Source organism: Nyctibius grandis, chromosome 9 (genome assembly GCF_013368605.1).
Source record: "Nyctibius grandis isolate bNycGra1 chromosome 9, bNycGra1.pri, whole genome shotgun sequence".
In the NCBI taxonomy this organism is placed as follows: Eukaryota; Metazoa; Chordata; class Aves; order Nyctibiiformes; family Nyctibiidae; genus Nyctibius; species Nyctibius grandis.
In genome coordinates this window covers 26,861,202-26,880,772 of record NC_090666.1, presented here as the reverse complement: position 1 = coordinate 26,880,772, position 19,571 = coordinate 26,861,202, and the positions used below count along the sequence as shown (strand labels likewise).

General features: G+C 41.6%; 2 protein-coding genes across 2 annotated transcripts in view; both read right to left on the bottom strand.

Annotated features, from left to right (window-relative positions):
• The window catches only part of VWC2L (von Willebrand factor C domain containing 2 like), a 54,147-nt gene extending 50,944 nt beyond the window's left edge, over positions 1 to 3,203 (bottom strand). The window contains exon 1 of the mRNA XM_068408219.1: positions 2,793 to 3,203. Within this exon, the coding sequence (XP_068264320.1) occupies positions 2,793 to 3,203 (411 nt within the window). The remainder of the gene's footprint in view (positions 1 to 2,792) is intronic.
• Positions 3,204 to 6,505: 3,302 nt separating this feature from the next.
• Positions 6,506 to 19,571, bottom strand: part of SPAG16 (sperm associated antigen 16) — a 430,506-nt gene continuing 417,440 nt past the window's right edge. The window contains 1 exon segment of the mRNA XM_068408093.1: positions 6,506 to 6,786. Within this exon segment, the coding sequence (XP_068264194.1) occupies positions 6,506 to 6,786 (281 nt within the window).

The following is a 19,571-nucleotide window of genomic DNA, read 5'->3' as shown; positions in this document are numbered from 1 at the left end:
TGGACAGCTGTCTAAGCTACATGGCTTGTTGTCATGTTTATATTTTGCACTTAACAATTGTTATGAGTCAAAAAAATCAGAGGCACAAGATCAGTTCGCTAGAAGAAAACAAAATATTCAAGAAATGGACCTTTAAAACTACTCCTTTACCCTGAGATAGTCACAGTTACTGTCAGTGGTAAGAAAAAAAAAAGATTAAATCGCATTTGGATTTCTCACCCCAAACCTAAACAGAAACCTAGAAATAAGACAGGAAAATTCTCCCAAATAGAAACCTCTTACAGATTTTGATACCCCAGAGAAAAAAAATAAATCCTAATTTGTGAAAGATCAGGCAGTTGAAATTTCTACAAGATGAGTCAGTCCTGGTAACACTACTAAAGCAAATATGAATGTTGGTGTGCACACACGCACAGACATACACTTGCAAAAGATTTTTAAATGGAGCCTAATTTCAGCCATAACTGAGCAGTGATGAGCACTTCTATGGATGATGATTTGGAACCTACATACTAGTAAAAGTAAATCAAGCGGGTAAAAGGGTTATGAGCCAACGTAAAACAGCGCCTCCGTTTCCATTGAAAGCAGTCTGGTTTGAGTCAGAACGATGGAGAAAGCCTCTCCTCTTTGGCAAAGACAGACTTCAATGTGCGTGGAACGGACTTGAGAAAGTTTGTAAACCTTATAAATTCAACAGGACGAGCTGAGCTCAGAGCCTGTAGAACTGCTCAGAATTTCTTCTGTGGAGATAGCAGATAAAATCTTTGCTCTGTTGAAGTAAAGAGCAAAATGCTTGGATGCTTCAATGAAGTCAAGATTTCGCTTCACAGCAGCAGTTTCCCGAATCTTGAAGTTCTGTCTTCCCTATAGCGTTTATAAACTCATAGTTCACAGGTGCTCCTTTTTTTCTCCCCAAACACCCTTGGAAGTGCACAGTAATCTTCCATTGCCTGAATCTCTTCCACTACTTAGAGGAAAAAAGAAAGAGTTTAACTATTTATTCTAGGTAAACACATAGATTTAAAAAAAATCATTTTCTGCCCTACTCCACAAGGTATCTTGCTCTCAGCAACACACAGGTCCAGGTCAAAAGCTTGACTGTCAACTAAATTAAGTCTGAAGGATCCCACATTAGTCCTGACTGAAGGTTATCGTGTGCGAGAGTGGCGTGCCACCATCTCCTTGGTGTTTCTCAGAGGATACTGGAACTTCGCTTTCCACACAACACCCCACAGTTTTTTGAACACAGCAAACAATGAACCAGATTGCTCTACCTCCCTCTAATAGCCTTTCTCTCCTAAATTCTGTTTCTCTATCCTTTAATCCATTATCAGGGTGCAATTATTTCTTTCAGAGAAAGTGATTAATACTTTTTTTACTTCATTCACATGCAAAAGATAGTTTAATGAGAAGATCCATCTCGTTATTCTCCCACTGAAATCTTTCCAAAAAGAGTCCTTACAACTTTCACCTTCCTAAAATCTCCCCAAAAAGAGTCCTTGCAACTCTCACATCAGAACCTGACCACGTGTCAGAATTACACTTCACCACCTGACAACACAGCAGTCAAAATGAAGCATGACTGTGGGATGAAGTTGGGCTAGGCCTTCCTAGGGCAAGAAGAAACTGTTATTTCAGCAGTTCAGCACCTTCACATTCCTCAGCAAAGCAGAGAACAGGTTGATCAGGATGGCCCTCAAGAAGATGTTCTTCATATATTTGTTTTGCCTTGTGTCTATGACATTAAACTGTCTTGACCGTACTGAGTGACTGCAGTTACAGATGGACAGAAAAAGATGAACATAAACCATACATGACAGAAGAGAGGAACTACATACTACCTTCACTGAAAATGACAATATCTGGGAAAAAGGAAATTGCGATCTATGTTACCGAGAACTTGTGAAGTACACAGACCTATATGGAAGTATTTTCAGTGTCAGGAAAGAAAATAAATTGGCAAGTGTATAATGATATCAGGCGTACAGCCACGAAGAGTTATAGCCTATTGTTAATTATGGAGGTACAAATCTTAAAGCCACGTGACCTGGGAGAACAAACACGGACCCTGTTCTTCATGGTGAAGTGCTACTTTCCTTAGCAGAATTGAAAACATGCAATCAAACTCATTAGAATGAGAGATGCAGGTTGTGTAGAGTAAGGGTTTTTGAAAATCTGACCTTACTTTTAAGATATATTCCAGAAAGATTTCTCTACAACATTCCTAATAGGAACTCAACCACTACAATTAAACCCCATACTTCTCATTACTTGAGATGGTCATCTACCAAGGAATTAATCTTCTGCCATTCTAGACAGCCTTATCACAGTTGAAATGAAAATATCAAACATAGCTTGCAATCTACTTACTTGCATTCTCATGTAGTTACGAGTAACAACTCTCGGTACCATGCCATCAGCTTGCTATCCAAATTGGGAAAAGGGTTTTTAAAAAGCCCTCAGTATTGGTTTAGCACCATTTTTACAGACACCATTGGTAGTCCAACCTGATTCATGCTATGAGCAAGGAAGAAGGTTGTCGGGAGTAGCAGATTCAGAGGGCTGGCATTTCAGGTGGGGTCTTTTGACTGACCACTGGCCCTCAGGGGGTGCACATAAGGGAGGAGGTGGCAGCTTTTACATTAGCCAGACCTGCATCACAGCTAAAAAGGACTTGAGCTTTAGCATCAATTAATAGCAGTAAGCAAATACTGAGTGCCTTTGAGAGTCCCCAAGAGAAATACAATTCCTACAGCATACTAACATTAAATACTGAAGAAAGGGTTTCATACCTTAAATTCCTCCAAGATTTTGTAATTTTTCCCATGATATTCACAAAAGTTTTTTACTTCTTTGCATTCTGGACAGCATCCATTGTGTTCCACTTTTGTACACTTTGGGTGGATTTTAGGGCATTCTGGCTGATCACAAACAGGTCCATCCTCAGTACAGACACAGGGACAGTTGGAATGTCCCGGGAAAAAACGTTCTCCCAGTTTGTACACAAAGCCACTGTCATCCACACAGCCCTTCCCTCGGTAGTCATCAAAGATCAGATTGTCATTACTGGAGGTCTGGTCCCCTTCATCGGCGGGGTAGTCTTCATGATTGATGGCAGCTGGAGTGACCAAAGCAGGGATTATAAACAGAAGTATCCAGGCTTCATGGATATGAAGAGCCATCCCCCTCCTCAGCTTCTCCATGGGATCTCAATGCCAGATAGAAACAGCGGCTTCCATAGGGAGACCAGTGTTGTGGTCTGAAAACAAGTAATTTTAAGTGAGAACAAACTCAAAATTGTAAGGAATATTGACTAACAAAGGCCATAGTTTCAACCAGCACCCAAAAATACACCAGAATTTCCAAACTGCACAGATAACTATCACCGTTTCATTTGATTTAAGCCTCTTCTCAATTATTGTTAAAGAGAATAAAGCATATGAAACACATAAATTAGACACACATGCCTGTAAGCCCATGCCCACAAAATATCTCTATAGAAATGGTGGCTCACAGAATCATCTAATTTTTACTTCCCTCATTCATGCAGTTGAGTCTTCTGGTACACTAGAAATTAAACTAGCTGCCTGAAATTGGATGGTGATGGGAAGCTCAGAGGATTTGAGCCCAAGTTTAAGCATGGTCTTAACCCCTGCTGTGGCCCCTGTCCCTCTGTGCTACATGCGATGCACAGCCCACTTCATTAAACTGAGGTGGAAAACCTGAGTTGAAAAATGAGATAATCATACTCTGTAGGTAGATCTGCATCTAACACAGAAGATGGTGCTGGGTTATACTCGGTCTGCGAGGGGTGAGATAGTACAGAATTTTATATACAGCATTTCTGAAGAGGGACTACCTGGGCTACCAACACAGCCCAGCCTGTGGCAGGTCCGTATAATCCTGATAGAAGCAAAGATGTAATTCACCTTCTCCATTATTCAGCATTTCAGTAAATCCCAGAGAGAAACGCAGAGAGCAGGACGTTAAGTGACTGTGTAACGCACAGAGCTGCTGAAATGCGTTTGTCCGATTACGCTGGAGCCTTTCTAAAACTTTGGGAGTGATGCAGCATGGCCCGACCTTTGGAGACCTCTCTTTAAGTGTCTGAGCCCAGGACTGACCCAGAGAGGGAGAGGAGCTTTGCAGTGCCCCCAGGAGAGTCAGCTCCAGGAGAAGGCTCCGTGCGTGCGTCTTGGGTGCGCTGGTGGCTGCCGGCAGTGCCACATCACTGCCACCAGCACACTGTCCTGCCTGCACACCAGCCAGCAGCCAGTGCAACCCCAGCAGCCAAACGGTTTCTAACCTCTCTTAAGAGGAGTGGGCAAAGTATTACAGGAAACTTTTAAATGAGATGAAATATTAGCATTACATGGATGGAGAACGACGGAGATAGTTGCTGGCACACACCAAAAATGGACTGTTTGGATGTGTGTGTCATTCCTTCTCTTCCTCTGTTCCCATAGTGTGCACACACAGATACACACAGTCTATACAAACATGCATTAACCTACACACACAGGCAAACATACTCTCCCCCCTCCACTCCTCTGGGAGGTATTTTTTATGCATCGGGATTTTTGGTGGACTGCAGATGCTCAGCAATTAATTCTCCCTTAATTGAAGCAAAAAAGCAGCGGCAGGAGGAGAAAGCTTTAATCCTAGAGAAGCAGCTAAGGGATCCTGTTGACAAAGCAGTTTTTCCAAAGCCACAACAGAGGGAGACACCGGATATTACACAAGCTTTATCAAATTCAAAGATATCTTCTTAATTGAAGTACCAGCTACGTTCCCATCACAAGGACTATGCACCCTGTTACTACTATCAGCAATATCTATTGTTAACACATTGTTTGGGAATCGGGTGATTCATGCAGATAGGATCTACAGAGCAGAGAATCTTGCCCACCTAAACGCTACAGGTAGGTTGCAATATTGCAGATTGGTGGGCATTTAGGGGGGAAAAAAGCAGAAGCAAATGAAGTAATTCACATCTGAGGAAATGGGAAACAATCGAGAGAATTTGTTGAAGTTTGATAAGGAAGCTCTCCAAATTATATTTAAAAAAAAGTTCTCTAAAGATCATAAATAAGACCACTATATTTTGCTACAGCATCTGAGATGTCCCACAGCAACTCACGAGCACTCGGCTCAGCGGCGATGCTGGAGATCAGGCTGCGGACGCCTTGCACTGACACATTTCAACAAGTAAACAAATGCTGCTCAGCTCAGAATTAGTTTACAGCTGAACTTTCTCATCATTTCTCATCACGAGAGAGGCCAGGATCGTAGGTAAGTCTCCGAGTAAAACGTTTCCATCGCCTTCCCTCACCCCAAGTGAATAATTTACACTTACCTAATCAGGCTCGATCTGAAAGCTGAAAGGGGTCACAGGCCAACATGGACTAGAAGGTTAGAAACAGATTAGTGAAAGCAGCTCCTCCTAATCACATTTTCAGCGCTGACTCACGGACAGTCCCTTTTCCTCCACCTCCCATCGCAAAACAGGGGAAAGCGGCAGCCCAGCGACCACACCATGAGAATTAAGCTTTAAGGCAGCGTTCGGGATTCAAAGCGCGGAGCGGCGAGGCGGTCCGGAGGCAGGGATGCCGCGGAGAAACCCCGCTGCCAGCAGCGCAGTCATCGCGGGCAACTTGGGCTGATTTCCTCAGGTCTTGGGGGTGGCGGAGAAGAGGAAAAAAACCCGCATCTATATCCCCTCCCTATGCCCAGCGGATCGCTTGCGAGTCAGGATTTGCCACGGCGGGGGAAGGAGGGGGAGAGGGGGCTGGTGAGGCTGGAGGCAGGCAGGCGGGAGAGGGCGGGCGGTCCCCCCCGCTCCCCTGCGCAGGGGGACTCCCGGGCCCGGGGGCCGGGCATACCCGCGCTCTCTGCCTATTATTATTATAAATAATCTTTTAGAAAAAAAAATAAAGAAGAAAAAGCGGGGAGGCGGGGTGGGGACCCAGCGGCGGAGCGCTGACGCGGCCTCCGCGCGGGCGGGCGCTGGCGGCGCTGTTTGCGCGGGGCGCCGCCCCCCCTCCGCCGCCTCAGGCCGCCGCCGCGCGTCCCGGCCCGCGCCGTTCCCGCCGCTCCCCTCAGCGCTCCCGCTCCCCTCAGCGCTCCCGCTCCCCTCAGCGCTCCCGCTCCCCTCAGCACTCCCGCTCCCCGGCTCCTGCTCCGTCCTGCGGCCCCGGAGCGTTTGCTGCAGGGGGGAAAAAAAATAATCCCCCATTGCTGCATTATTAAAACTTAACATCTTCCCCCCGTGGGGAAGGGGCGCACAGCTCTCGGGTTGTGTTACATTAAAAATCAAAGCTCCTTGCAATTCGGCTGCTCTGTCATTAGGCGTCATTGTAAAGCTACTTCTCCCGAAACGACCAAAAGAGAGATTGTTGATGTTGAGAAAAACACAGTGCCAACAGAACGAGGGAGAAATTGCGGGGTTTATTTGGATAAAATGCAGAATACTACTCCTTTTGGGCAATTATTCCCACTGCAGACATTAACTACTAAAACACTTCACTAAGCCCTCGCTGCTATGTTGTCCAACCATTTTTTTTCCGTAACGCGTTGAGATTAAGGTGACGTTAAAGCAGCGTGCTGCTCCTCAGGTCCAGAGACAAACCGTACCATCGGCATCCCCGGAAAGCAGCTGCTCTGCCCCACCATGGAAGAGAACGCTGTGCACTTCGCTGCCCTGGGCCCGCAGGCTGCAGAGCTGCCCAAACTCCAGTTGCAGAACCTTAACGGATCCGTCGCTGCTCGCCAGAGCCACGATACGACCTGAAATTCAAAGGAAAGTTATCGAGGTTTTACAAAAGGCAAAGCAATAGAGCGGCGTGGGAAGTTTGGAGCTCATCATTTTGAAGACACCCACATTTTGCATGCTCCTGTTTTCTGAGGTAAATTAACAAGAAGTTGGACAGATCGATAATAATGAGGTTGGATTTTGGAGTGAGTAAGTGAATCTGGAGACCCCAGCATGCTACTCATTAGGAGCACAGCTATTCTGCTTCTACTTGGATACAATTATTCAGGGCCAGATTCTGACACACAGACCGAGCACCAGAGAAGATGCTGTTCTGATACCTGGAGGTATCAGCATTACACCATGCTCTTAACACTGCTTTTCTTGTCCAGCTCTGTAAGAAATGAAGATGTGGATTTTCAACTGCATTTCAAGGAGGTCAGGCATCTAACTGAACTGAGTGCCTTGCTCCCTTATATCCTTATGGAAAAAAACAACCATCATGAAATAGTATAGAATTGGGTCTCACAGTAGGAAACAAATAAAAGAAAACTTAAAAAAGGTTCTAAGGAGTTCCCAGTTTCCATGTGTGTGTTTACAAACCAAACAGACTCCATTTTCATCACTCTGAAGGAGGCAGAATGTATTTATAAGTTTATTATCTTCCTGCTTAAATAAAAGCAAAGGTAACAGCTGGTAAGTGGTATGTTTGAAGCACCTTTTACTCATCCAGGTACCAGATAAAGACTCTCTCCTTTTAGAAACTAACTATAATAATAATGAGTTTCACTTACAGAAAAAAAAAAAAAAAAAGAGGCTCAGTACATTCATTTCACAGCCGATGTTGTCCTCCCAACAACAGGGTTGTTGTACAGCCAGTCATGACCTTGGTCAAACACCTTTTTCTATTAGGAGTAAGTTCAATATACCCTTCAAATGATTACTCTTTTTTATGTACCAGGATTTTCTCTCTGAAAGCAAAGACATCACCAGCAGAGGAATAATTAATATCGACACTGACAAAGTCAATCTGGCACTGAGGTCTTCATTTTTGGGAAGATAAGAAAAACAGGAGATATTTTGCTATTTTTAGTCATTCAGGTTATTTGCCAAGTAGCCAATGGGAACACATTGCCCAACTAAGAGTTAGTATGCCCCAGTTTTAATAATATGCAAACCATAGGGCCTTGGGTGGGCCTATGTGATGTATAGTTTATCCAGGGAATATATTGTCCCTCCATTCAAACTAATTCATAGCAATGATGTTCTCTGCTCTGCTCATGAAGATCCGATGGCTTCATTTGACAGCCCAGGAAGTAAGCAACTACCATTTTCTCTATTTATCACAGGAAACAGTCTAAACCATCTGACAAATGCATTGAGAATATTTAATCACAAGTTATGCTTAGCGTGGTCATGGATATTTGTGCAAGAAAGGGAACTAGAAAGTAGCGCTAACCATGATAAATATGCCCTATTTGCAAACCTTTATAACTACCCAGCTTCTTCATCTAGAACAAAGCCTGACACAGCAAAGATCTGTAGGATGGATTAGAGTGTCCAAAGCAGCAGATGTGAATATTTATTATAAACTCTCTTCCAGCAAGTCTTTGCTGACAGCAGCATTGCATATGGATTTCACTTGCAGCCAGACTCTCCAGGCAATCGCTGGGATGACTTCTCCAGGAGCCAAACAAATGCCATTTCGCCTGGAGCCCTGACACTGCAACAGCTGGGCAGGGGGTTAATGTCACTTTCAGCTTCTCAAAACCAGTAACAAACTCGCTTGTTACAAAGAGAGAGGGACAGGAAGGAGAAAAGCTTTGGACAACATTCGGGAAATGACAAAACCAATAGGAAAATAGAGAGGGACAATAAAAAACACCTAGCTAGGAAGTGCATAGTAAACTGCGCGTGCCTTCATCGCTAGTACTCGCCGGGGAAAGGGTTTAGGCGCATGAGGTAGCCCTGGTGAAGAATGATTCATTTCATACGAATATTTGTTAGCTGAGTTCTGATGTGCTACTATTGTTGACTACAGTACAGCAACTTCCTTGCTCGGTAGCAGCAGGATGCACAGGCAAATGCGTGTGCGAGGGAATGAGAGCGGAGGGGAAAGCACAAAATGAGAACATCTCCTTTCAGTCACCCCGACACTGATCTATGCGCTCATAACAATTTGCTCATTAAAATGTAAATTTACTCCCTCCTTCCTTCCAAAAGGAGATGTTTTGTTTTGGAAAGAGGGAACAAATTGTGTTTTATTGCTCTTTCAAAATGTTCTCCAATTAGGAAAGCAAAAAAACCCTACTACATAATTGTCATGCAAACCTCTGTTTTTATGAAGAATACTTACTTGTGCACTAACAAAGGCACTTTGATACAACACTCAGAAAGATAAAAGCCTGGAGATAAATTTTTCTTCATACCTTTGGCCAAACTGTCAGGTGGGGCTGGTCTCTGCAAACTCACTGAACTCAGCAATTATGCTGATTTGCATTGAAATGAACAGTTTCTGCTTAGAAGATGCAAATCCTCGAAGACTCAGACCTCTAGAACTCAGAGCCTCTAGATCTCCAGCTCACAAGGCTTCCAAAGAACATGCTCCAGATCTGCTGGTGCACCTCCTGGACATGCAACACGGGGAGCTAAAATGAAGCTTTGCTCTGCCTGGCCCCATGCCAGTTCTGAGCTCATCCTTCTTCCTCAAACTGGCAGACAGCAGTGATGACAAAGCACCTTGCCATGACAGAGACCCTACAGTAGCAGCCTTTGTACTAATTACAGCTAATTTGCTGTTGCCCATTGCTAGAACATAGGTACTAATTTTTCTGATATACCCCTATTATGTCCTTAGAATAACATAAGCTCTGACCGTCTGGTCACTTGCTTCAAAAAAGATGCAGTGAGTTAGAACAGGTAGAGGGAGAAAGGCAGCAAGGGCAATGAAAGGTATAAATAACTTCTGAGCAAGGAATCATTAAGAGGGATGACAACTTACCCCAGAAAAACCTGTTTGTACATTAAAATGTACTTGGCCAATCATGCTTTCTCCATATGCAAACCTCAAGCTTCAGTCAACCCGTGATATCGCCGCTGTTTCCCTCCCTGGGGACCCACAGAGAAATCCAGAGCTGAGCCAGACCCTAAGCTATCACTCAGGTGGTGTGGGTGAAACATGGAGCTTCCACCAAAATGGAAGCAGCATGGGACACGGTATTTCTGAACAGTCGCCTTCCTTTTTGGACATAACTGAATTTCCTCTGAGCGATCAGCACAACTTCAGCTCCCTTTTCTTCCCCAGCATTTGGATAAGCTACTGCTGCAGGTTTCCAGTCCTGGCGTCCTACAGAGAAAAAACTCTGTGTCTGAGCTCATCCGCGCTACCTGGCCAGGCTGCCATTTCCGGAGTGGCAATGCTCTTGGTTTTAGGCACTGATTAATTACAAATGCAGTGCTGTTGTTTGGGCTGGAAATGCATTTGTACTTAAGAAAACAATAAAAATCACTCATGCCCTTCTAGAAAAACTATTCCTGATACTAAAACCATATCCCTACATTGTTTTGAGACCAGAACCAAACCCTAAAATCAATTAGTACCTCAAAAGATGTCATCACTTTTAAGACATGTACCCCACTTTGGAGAATGGGGTAATTAAAATGAATTATCTTGTATGGAAATCTGGCCCTGTAAATTTTCCAAATGTACATAAAGTTATGGACCTAAGAAAGGCCATAGCCATAAAGTGTCAAAAGCAAGAATCTGGAAAAAAAAAAGCGGTAATTTTACTGGAGTCTCCACACTGACCTAAACATGTGAGCTTAAAATCAAAGTTATTGCATTCACTGAAGCTCAGTTATCTTACGTATAAGTAAGCAATGTGCTTTTTCTCATCTGCAAGGAACTTTGCATACCTATGCTGCTATGTAAATACTAACAAACCCAAAGCCACACATGTGAATACAATATGAAATCCATCTCCTAATTTGAACTGGTGGATAAATTTAAAATAGTGCTGGTATGTTGAAGCAATTTAATTTAATTTGTTACTGCATTTCTTCAGAAGATAACAAGATTTATTTGCTGTGTTGATAGAACCAAATTACTTGGGGTAGAAAGAACAAAACCTGTACTTGTCAAAAGACAGTTTGACAAGAGCCTAACAGAAATCACAGCCATGATTACCGTCTTCTTTGTAAAATGAATTTTGAGTGAAACCTTGCCAAGACAACATTAAGTACTGCTTTACTGGTTTATGTGTTCAGACAGCTGGAAACAGGGACATCTTTGGACTGGGAAAGCCTAAAAAGCAGACCAGTTTACTGGTATTAGGCTCTGACAGTCAATAAATGCTGTTGGCCAAAGCCTTAAGATTTAATCTTTAAACAAGTCACAACTGTAAAGGCTGTGAAGCAGCTGATTTCTTAAATGGTAGGAACCAGAGCCCTCTGCAGAGAGAACGCTCCAACAGACCTAACCTCCCCACTTCATCCCAGTGTACCCCGCTCGCGTTGCAGACTGCTGCATACACACTCTGCTGTGTCTGAACAAACCACCTCATGGGCGAGCCCTTTATAGACGTGTTGAAGCATTAAACTTTTCTTCAGGTAAATTAATTTACGAATTATGTAACATTCAATTAGCGAATACTCTGAAAATTCCTGGTTTAGCAGGCAATTATTTAATGTTTCTACAGTACTCTAGAAGCTTAAATGTTAAATAAATAGTATTGTAACCAAAGTTACAAACTCCGCAACTTACTGCAGCGTACGAGGCTGAGGCATTCATACTGGTAGCTAGCACTCTTTGCACTCAGAATATTTTTTTTCCATAGACTCACAGCAGCTAGCATTAACTCTTTTGCTCAGATAAAGAGCAGACCAAGGACAGTGAAAGATCAAAAACTCTCCTCTCTGTTCCAGCAGCTCTTACTCCCAGAGCGAACGGACTAGTCGAGGTGCTAAATTTGGACAATTGCTTCTAATAAAAGTACGGCAGTTACTTTAATCTTTCTTGTAGATAATTCAGATGTAGTAACTTTCTCAATTTAAAAATACTTGCAGTGCCTAACTGTAAGCAAAGCATTCATCTTTAAAGACACAAACCCAGTTATTTGTTTCATTAAAATTATAATCTTGCACAGATGTAAGAAATTCTGTTTATCATAACTGCATCAAGAAGCCTGAGAACATTACCGATGGTAGAGTTGAAATAACATATCAAAGAAAAGGAAAGAAAATCTTCGATCAATAGGGAAATGATTTTTATACACATCAGAACCAATTTAAAGAATTTTCTAGGATCAATTTAGATAGACAGCAATGCTTCTCAGCATTTATTACCTGTGGAGGGAATATTGATCCCATCCATTGATTTCTCCTATGCACGTAGAGCAGCATCTGGTTTTGTTGTGTGTTTTTAGTAAAGAAAGATGCCCCAAAGTGGAAAGTATCAAGAGACAACTTATATTTTAAGGACTTATGTTAATGGTTCAACCAATGCCATTACTCAGAACTTTTAAACTCTATTCAAGAATAGGCAAAATGTAATTTAGCTTAATTTTGGCACATGATTGTTAGTCAATAGAATATATTCTGAGAGAAGGGTTTTTTTGAAACCTTACCAAAGGCTACTAATTCCTTACATAACACATTGTTACAAACATATTTGCTTTCCTGTTCCCTTTTTAAAAGGAATCTCTCTTCATGATAACATTAAAATCACACAACCCTAATGGATTACGTGCCCTCTGAATTAAGATCTTTTGCTGTTATTGGAGCCACAACCATTTGTGTCATCATGACACTCACTCAACCTAGAGAGTTTCCTAGGAACCAGGCACCTCTCGGGTTAGATGTAAAAGGCAAAAATACTCAGTCCCTGCTTTGAATAATCTGCAGGCTTAGTATAATTAAAAAACAACCAACCACAACAAGGAATACAGCAAACAGATCACGGATGACAATGCTACAGATTATTATAAACTTAATTATCACACTGCCCTCCCATAGGTAAATGTTTTATGGGCATCCTGGCAGCAGCAGAGGACTTGGGTCTGAAGTCTTGTCTATGCACTGCACCATGTAGAGGTACCGCTCCCTATACAAAGCTAGTTCAGGTATATCGAGCACATCTAGAGCAGCGTAGGTGTTTCGGTGCACAACTTGCTTCTCAGCCTGGACACAGCATGGCATGACAGAGGCCATATGACCTCCAGCTTCTGAGCTGGCATCACCTGTGCTGCAGAGAAATAGGAACTGGATGGGCTCGGATCCTTACCTGGGAAATAGCAGGAAAGCACTGAGTTGCTTTACACCAGCTCAGTATCTGGCCCACAGTTGTTACTTGCTATGAAATTAGACAAAACTAATTTTGAGGAACCTTTCTGAGGGGAGCAGAAAGGCAGGTGGAAAGGTTGCCAAACACTACAAAGATTCTTCATGCGAATGTTCGTGTGCTTATCTAAATAAGAGTAAACAAAATGCTTAACAGATGCTGCAAACTATGATTGCAGTGGCTGTAGCTAAAATTCTTCATTGCTGTCACACCAAGCAGAATGTTACTTACCAAGCAACTGATTTCACCATACGATAGATGTTGTACATTTTTTTTTCTATAAACAGCGTTCCACAAATATAGCAATTATTTCCCGTCTTCCAAATGTACACTATGTTTTGCTTAGGAATGCACTTTTTGACGTTTTCGACTCCATTCTCAAATGTGAATAAAACCTCCTAAATATTATTGTCTTGGAAATAATGGCAACTCCCTCCTCCCTTTGGCTTCCCACTGTGTTTGTTTAGATCTTTAATGGGAGAGGATATAGAATAATTATCTTGAGCAGGTTGTAACTCACTTGCAACAATTTACTGAATATTCTCAGTAATGGAGACCAAAAGGCAAGCTGGGAATGAGAGGAGAGGTCCAACAATCTGCTGATATAGGTTTTTAATATATCGGTACCAAAATAAAATCCTTTTGTCATTCTCTAATGTAATGACTTTTTTTTTTTTTTCCTTTCTCAGAAGTATTTAAATAGAGATTTGGCAAAGTATATTAGGGAAAATTAGCTCATCTCAGTATGCACTTAAACTCGTGACTCACCTTATGCATGTGAAGTCATTCAATTCAGTGTAATCATGTGCTTAAATGATGGCAGGATCAGGGCATCACAAACAGATTCATTATTGCAACAATGAGTTACAACAAAAGGTCTTATAATGACCAAATTGACTTTTATTTGGCTTTTAGCAGTACACGAGCAGTTAGACCTTTTAAAGAGAAAAGCAGCTTTATAGACTGAGTAGGGGCATATAATGCAGGTTTCCTAGACCCAAGTATTAGAAGAAGATAATAACAGAAAAGTAAGTGCAGAGAAGTTTCTTGGACAATTTGTTCCAATAGACATTTACAAAGGTGGAAAGCGATTCCCCCAGAACACAGAAAAACTCAAGTTACCCAGGCAGTGTGTTGATAGAAATTCAGTTATTATCTTTAAAAATCTGCACATAAAGATTTGCCCTGGATGAGAAGTGAGTGTGCGGCAGGATATGGCATTATACATTTCCCTCAAAAGAGTAAGGGTGTGAAGTAATGTTTGGCCAACAGAAAAGGGGACTTCTCTTAACTTCTCTCTGTGTGGAAAATGTGACCTAGATGAAGGGGCATTATTTCCAGAGCTTAAGCAGATCTCAGAACTCAACAAATACTTTCTAAATCAAAAAATCACCAGAAAGTTACCCAGAGTGAAGAAAGCATTTATCTGATAGAAGAAAATCCTTTATATAAAAGAACTTAAAGCCTTTTTATAAGGATTTCTAGACCCAGACCATCGGTGTAAAGCTACTTTTCAGCTGGACTTGAGCTTGTTTATATTAGATTTTAGTTGGCCTTTTGGTAGCATTTCGGATTTTCAAAATAGTTTCAAAACAACACAGAAAGTATTAAAGCAGAAACTTTTGGAGCAGTCTTCAAGATGTCAAAACCTTTCTGGATGTGTTAATGAGGCACGCTTGAATATATTCAGAATATATTAAAAAAATAATATATTGAGAATAAAAGGACTACAGTCTCCATCTGCTGTCCAGGAGGTTTTTTTCATGAAAATTTCTACCAAAGAAGAATATTTTTGTGCATATAATAGGAACACATTTGTCTAGCTTTCAGTGTTACCTAGAATATCTACATGCAGACCCACACGTAGGTCTACGTTTCCAAGTGAAATTACCTTGAGGAAAAAAAAAAAAACAGATGAGGAACAAGGCAGATGGCATTCTGGTAAAAAACCTTGGACTGCTGCTGAGTGTGGGACCTCAGTCCCACTGAGCTCTTCTGAAATCAAAAATTCCAAAAGGCAGCATTTGGTTTTTATAACGCCATTAAAGGGGAATGTGTTCAGTGACACTGCATCAACGGGGAGCTGCCTGGAGCCTTGGCAGAGCAATCACCTCCTCAACACTTGTTGGCTGAGAAGCTTCAGAGAAGATGACATCAGTAATGTTGTTGTTGTTGTGGTTGTGCTTGTGCTGCCCAGGGCAGCAACATAACAAAAATGTAAAATTTTAAAATGCTGCATAAAGACAAAGCAGTGAAGGAAAAGAGTAAAGACCAGTATCATCTGATGATCTTCAAAAAGGAATAAATCACCATAAAATTACCTGCAGAAGTTGCCAAGCTGAAGCTTTGATTACAAAGAAACTTTCTGAAGGACTTTTTATGTGATGGCAAATGCTCCGAGCATGGTTAAAGTTCACACTACTATCTTATTCTGAAGAACAAGCTTTTCTCTTCTGTTAAACTTATATATTGGAAGCAGCATATCAAGTACTGTACTGTGTGTAATATTATCTCCATAATACATTAGCTGTTTTCCTGGTGTTTCAAGAGTCTGAGAGGGGAAAAAAGTCACACGTTAAATAAAAAATTTCATTAAGAAAATAAAACTTACTGATGGGTTAACTTAGAAAAATTAAGTCACAGCAAAACTGCTGTCACCACAAATTGAAATTTATTCTAGTTTCTGCTACAAGCGAGGTCCCTGAATATAGATTTGTGTGCAAAAACATGCTTTCCTCTGAACTTCCTACTTGACTGTAGCTGTCTGTATTTCAGGCATCAGTATGTCTCATTTTTAAGAATTCAGTGAAGTTGAGCGATGTATGAAGACAAGACAAATTCCAGGTATGCAGGAACACAGCTCTCACTAATGGAAACACCGTTTTAAAAGCATTCAGAGAACAGAAGATAACCTTTTTATTAATATTCTATTCTTTCTCCTTTCCCCACTATTTCCAGATGCCTGCAGTCATTCAGTTAAAGCCTCTTTGATCCTCCTTCCTCTCTCAAACGAGAAGATGGATAGGCTGGTGTTACAGAAGATGAGACCAGGATGTGAACAATGATTTATTTTTCCCTTGGACAGCATATGCATCATCCTTTCCATTAACTCTAAAGGAATGACCAGATGCATAATCGTTTTTTGACACAGAGTGGGATTCATCTCATCTAACCTTGCCATCCCGAGATGAGCAGTTAGTTCATCTGGGCTCCTTCTGCAGCTACCAGTGAGCCAAACTTCCTTTTCAAAAGAACTCACCCTGCCTCTTTTAGATAGCTATCGCAGGTGATCGTCTCTGTGCACTGACTACAGAGGGACTCTACACAGCTCATTTTCAGACAGCTGAGGCAAGGTGAGATTAAATCCCACCCAAAAACGTGCAAACAGGCACCTCAAAGAAATTTTCAGAAGAAATTCCCTAATTTGCTCTTCTGGCAGACTTGCGTACACCAGAGCTTCTGAAAATGTAACTAGGCACCTGTATCCATCTCCAGGCACTTAAATACCATTGAAAGTAGACTTCCATAGGCAATGACCTCTATTCTTAACCATTTGGTGCAACTCTCATGCTGTGACAACAATCCGTAATTTAAGTAGCATTTGGTAACAAAGCAGATCATGTGCATCATCAGTATCTTGTAAGCCTAGTAACTCTGAGATAATGGACTTGTCTCCGCTATATTCCTAAGCTTATTGAAATGGACTGTAATTAGCACTTCCTTTTTTATACAAATTTCTTGACCCCAAGAGCCAGCTCTTATACCACAGCTAATAACCACTGCAGGTGATCAAAGCCTGAGATGAAGGTAGACTCGGACAAAAGGGTTTGCTCATGGTTCTGCAGAGACCTGGAAACCAAACTTTAGTTTACTTCTAGAGTTCAAGCAGGAGTCATGAAAACGACTACTTCAGAGAAAATACACTTTTGAGGAAAAATAATATTTATCTTGCTTTACTTCACAATGTTCTGCCTAAATGTTTTATCTCTGAACATGCTCCTTAAAGAGAAGTTTGGTGTCCTTATGAACCCAGATTAGAGCAGAAGCTCTGGGTAACCACTGTTGATTCCTAATGCTTCTTGCACTCATCAGTCTTTTCTAGCAAATAAGATCAGGAAACAGTTCTGTTCTGTCCTTAAAGCTAGTTTGTGGTTATCATTATTATTTCAAGCTTAGAGGATGATCTAATGTATATGGATTCTGTTTTTTTTGTCAAGCAAAATCCTTCCCTACACAATGCTCCCTGGAGAGGAAGGCTGATGCAGAGCTGGTTAAAGCACTGCTGATGTGGCTGGGAAAGCTGAGCCTGGCTTGTGCTGTGTGTGCCTCCAGCTTAGCCTGAGGTTACCCTTACGATTTTTCCGTGCCCAGTCTGTTGTAGCTGTCTGGGCATTTTCTATGGTGAGATGAGTGGAATAAAATGTGCTCCGCAGGTCCCCACTGTTCATTCACTCCAGAGGTAGCCCCATGACTAGCTTGAACAAATTACCTGATTTTTAGGTAGGCAAATAGATGGGTTCGATGCCATCCTTAATCGTCTCAAACTTCAGGTCTCCCAGCTCTTAAGTTGGTTTCTTTTGTCTGTTTATAAACTTTTCAACATAGAAAAATGGTGATTTTTAATCCTAATCAATGCAGCCTTCAGATGTTGCCTACATTATCATGATAATTTAAGTGAAACAGAGTGTTACAGAATGACTTCTACCTTTCTTCCACATTACAACTAAATAGTATTTTACTATGGTAGTAAAAACAGACAGACACACTGGAAGACTAAAACAAAACAAAACAAAAAAATCAGTAGAAGAAAAACAGCCTTAATAAAATCTTCTCCAAGTAAAAAACTCAAACAAAGAGTCTACTTTAAACATAAGCATGTTATTGTCAACAGCGGCATCTCTATTAGGCTTGTTCCCTTACCTAAACATTCCTATTACTGTCATTTCTCAGGGTTGTCATATTCACTGCCTTGACAGCACAAACACTATGCTGTAAAATCTGTCAAAGAGGCCAGTTGATTTCCTACATCTTCTGACACTTGCGGGTCTTTAATATCAGGCTGTCAGAACACCTAAGAGAAAGGCGGGTGCTTCCCTGTTCAGTGCTGTTACTGTGACTGCCAGCACACACACTTTAATCATTAGCCTTATACTACTATGAAATCCTGACTTTTATGCCCTTGGAGCCCCATGCTAGAAAATGCTGCTGGCATAAATCTATTGTAGAGGTTAGCTGGCTCACTTATCCATGGAGTTATATTTGTAAAATGAAGCCTTATACAGTTTTTTCTTAAACTTTCTTCTGTGACTTTTTTTTTTCTTGAGAGGAGAGCTGTAGTAGGTGTAACGATTATTCAGTGACAGGCGTAGGTGAAACTCAACTGCTTAAAATAAACCTTCTACACCTGGACCATTTTGTCTGTAGGTATACTAATGTAGCAGATGAGCTTGGTGGGCAGCAAGTTTTCCGTAATGCAAAACTCCTTTGATTCAATATTGAAATGAAACCAAGAGAAGAAGAACCAGAGTAAATCAGACCAGAAGAGACAACAGCCTTCAGTGTTTATGGCACTTACTTCACAGGCAGGAGGGTATCCATATTCCTGCTCCTGCTCTGCTGTTGTACCCCAGTGACACTGAACAAACTATTTCCTGAGATAATAATTATCCTGGAATAGGCCTTTTTGAATCTCTCCTGTTTTAGCATTCCACTTTGTATTAAAAAAAAAAAAATGAAAAGCTGGTAAAAAGGATTTTATAGCCCCCAGATCAGGGCACTGCCCTGAGACATAGCAGTCTGCTATTACTAACACTCAAATTAATCACACAATGTGCCTGGCTCCACAGAAGCTACACAGATGACAGATTTAGGAAGCCCCACCTGCAAGAACTAAGAGTGTGATGAGCAAAGCACAAACTTTCAGGTGGTATGAGTTAGGTAAGCCATCAGAACCCACAGGTGGATGTTTATGTAGCTTTAAGCCTCTGTATTGGTTCTTCAGAGTTTCTATTCACAGAGAAGAAGGAAACAAAATTCTAGGTCTTTAGGACTTTAATTGCCAAAGAACATTTGCTGCAGGAACCTAATAACTTTTATATGCACAAACCCATGAACACCCCACAAGAGCATTAGTAGAAAATCAACAGACTTGTGGCTGAGGCAGAGGTAGGACAAGTTTGGAGATCAGTTCCAAGAACTGCCTTACTCCCTGACAGTATGTGTCATTTAATTTCCCTGTGACTCAGCTCCCCACCTGCAATAGAAAGCGACAATACTTTGTTCAGCTTATCTCCTTAGCCTGACTGGGGCAGGAACTCTTACAGCTTGCCCAGTGGAGCCTCTAGGCATTATGAAAAAAATCATAAATAATAACAGAAGTGTTTACTGCTGTAAGTCAACAGCAGATCTCCTGGCTACATGTGCACACAAGGCATCAATCGAACCATGGGAGATAACGCACAGTGTCACTTCCTTGGGCTGCTC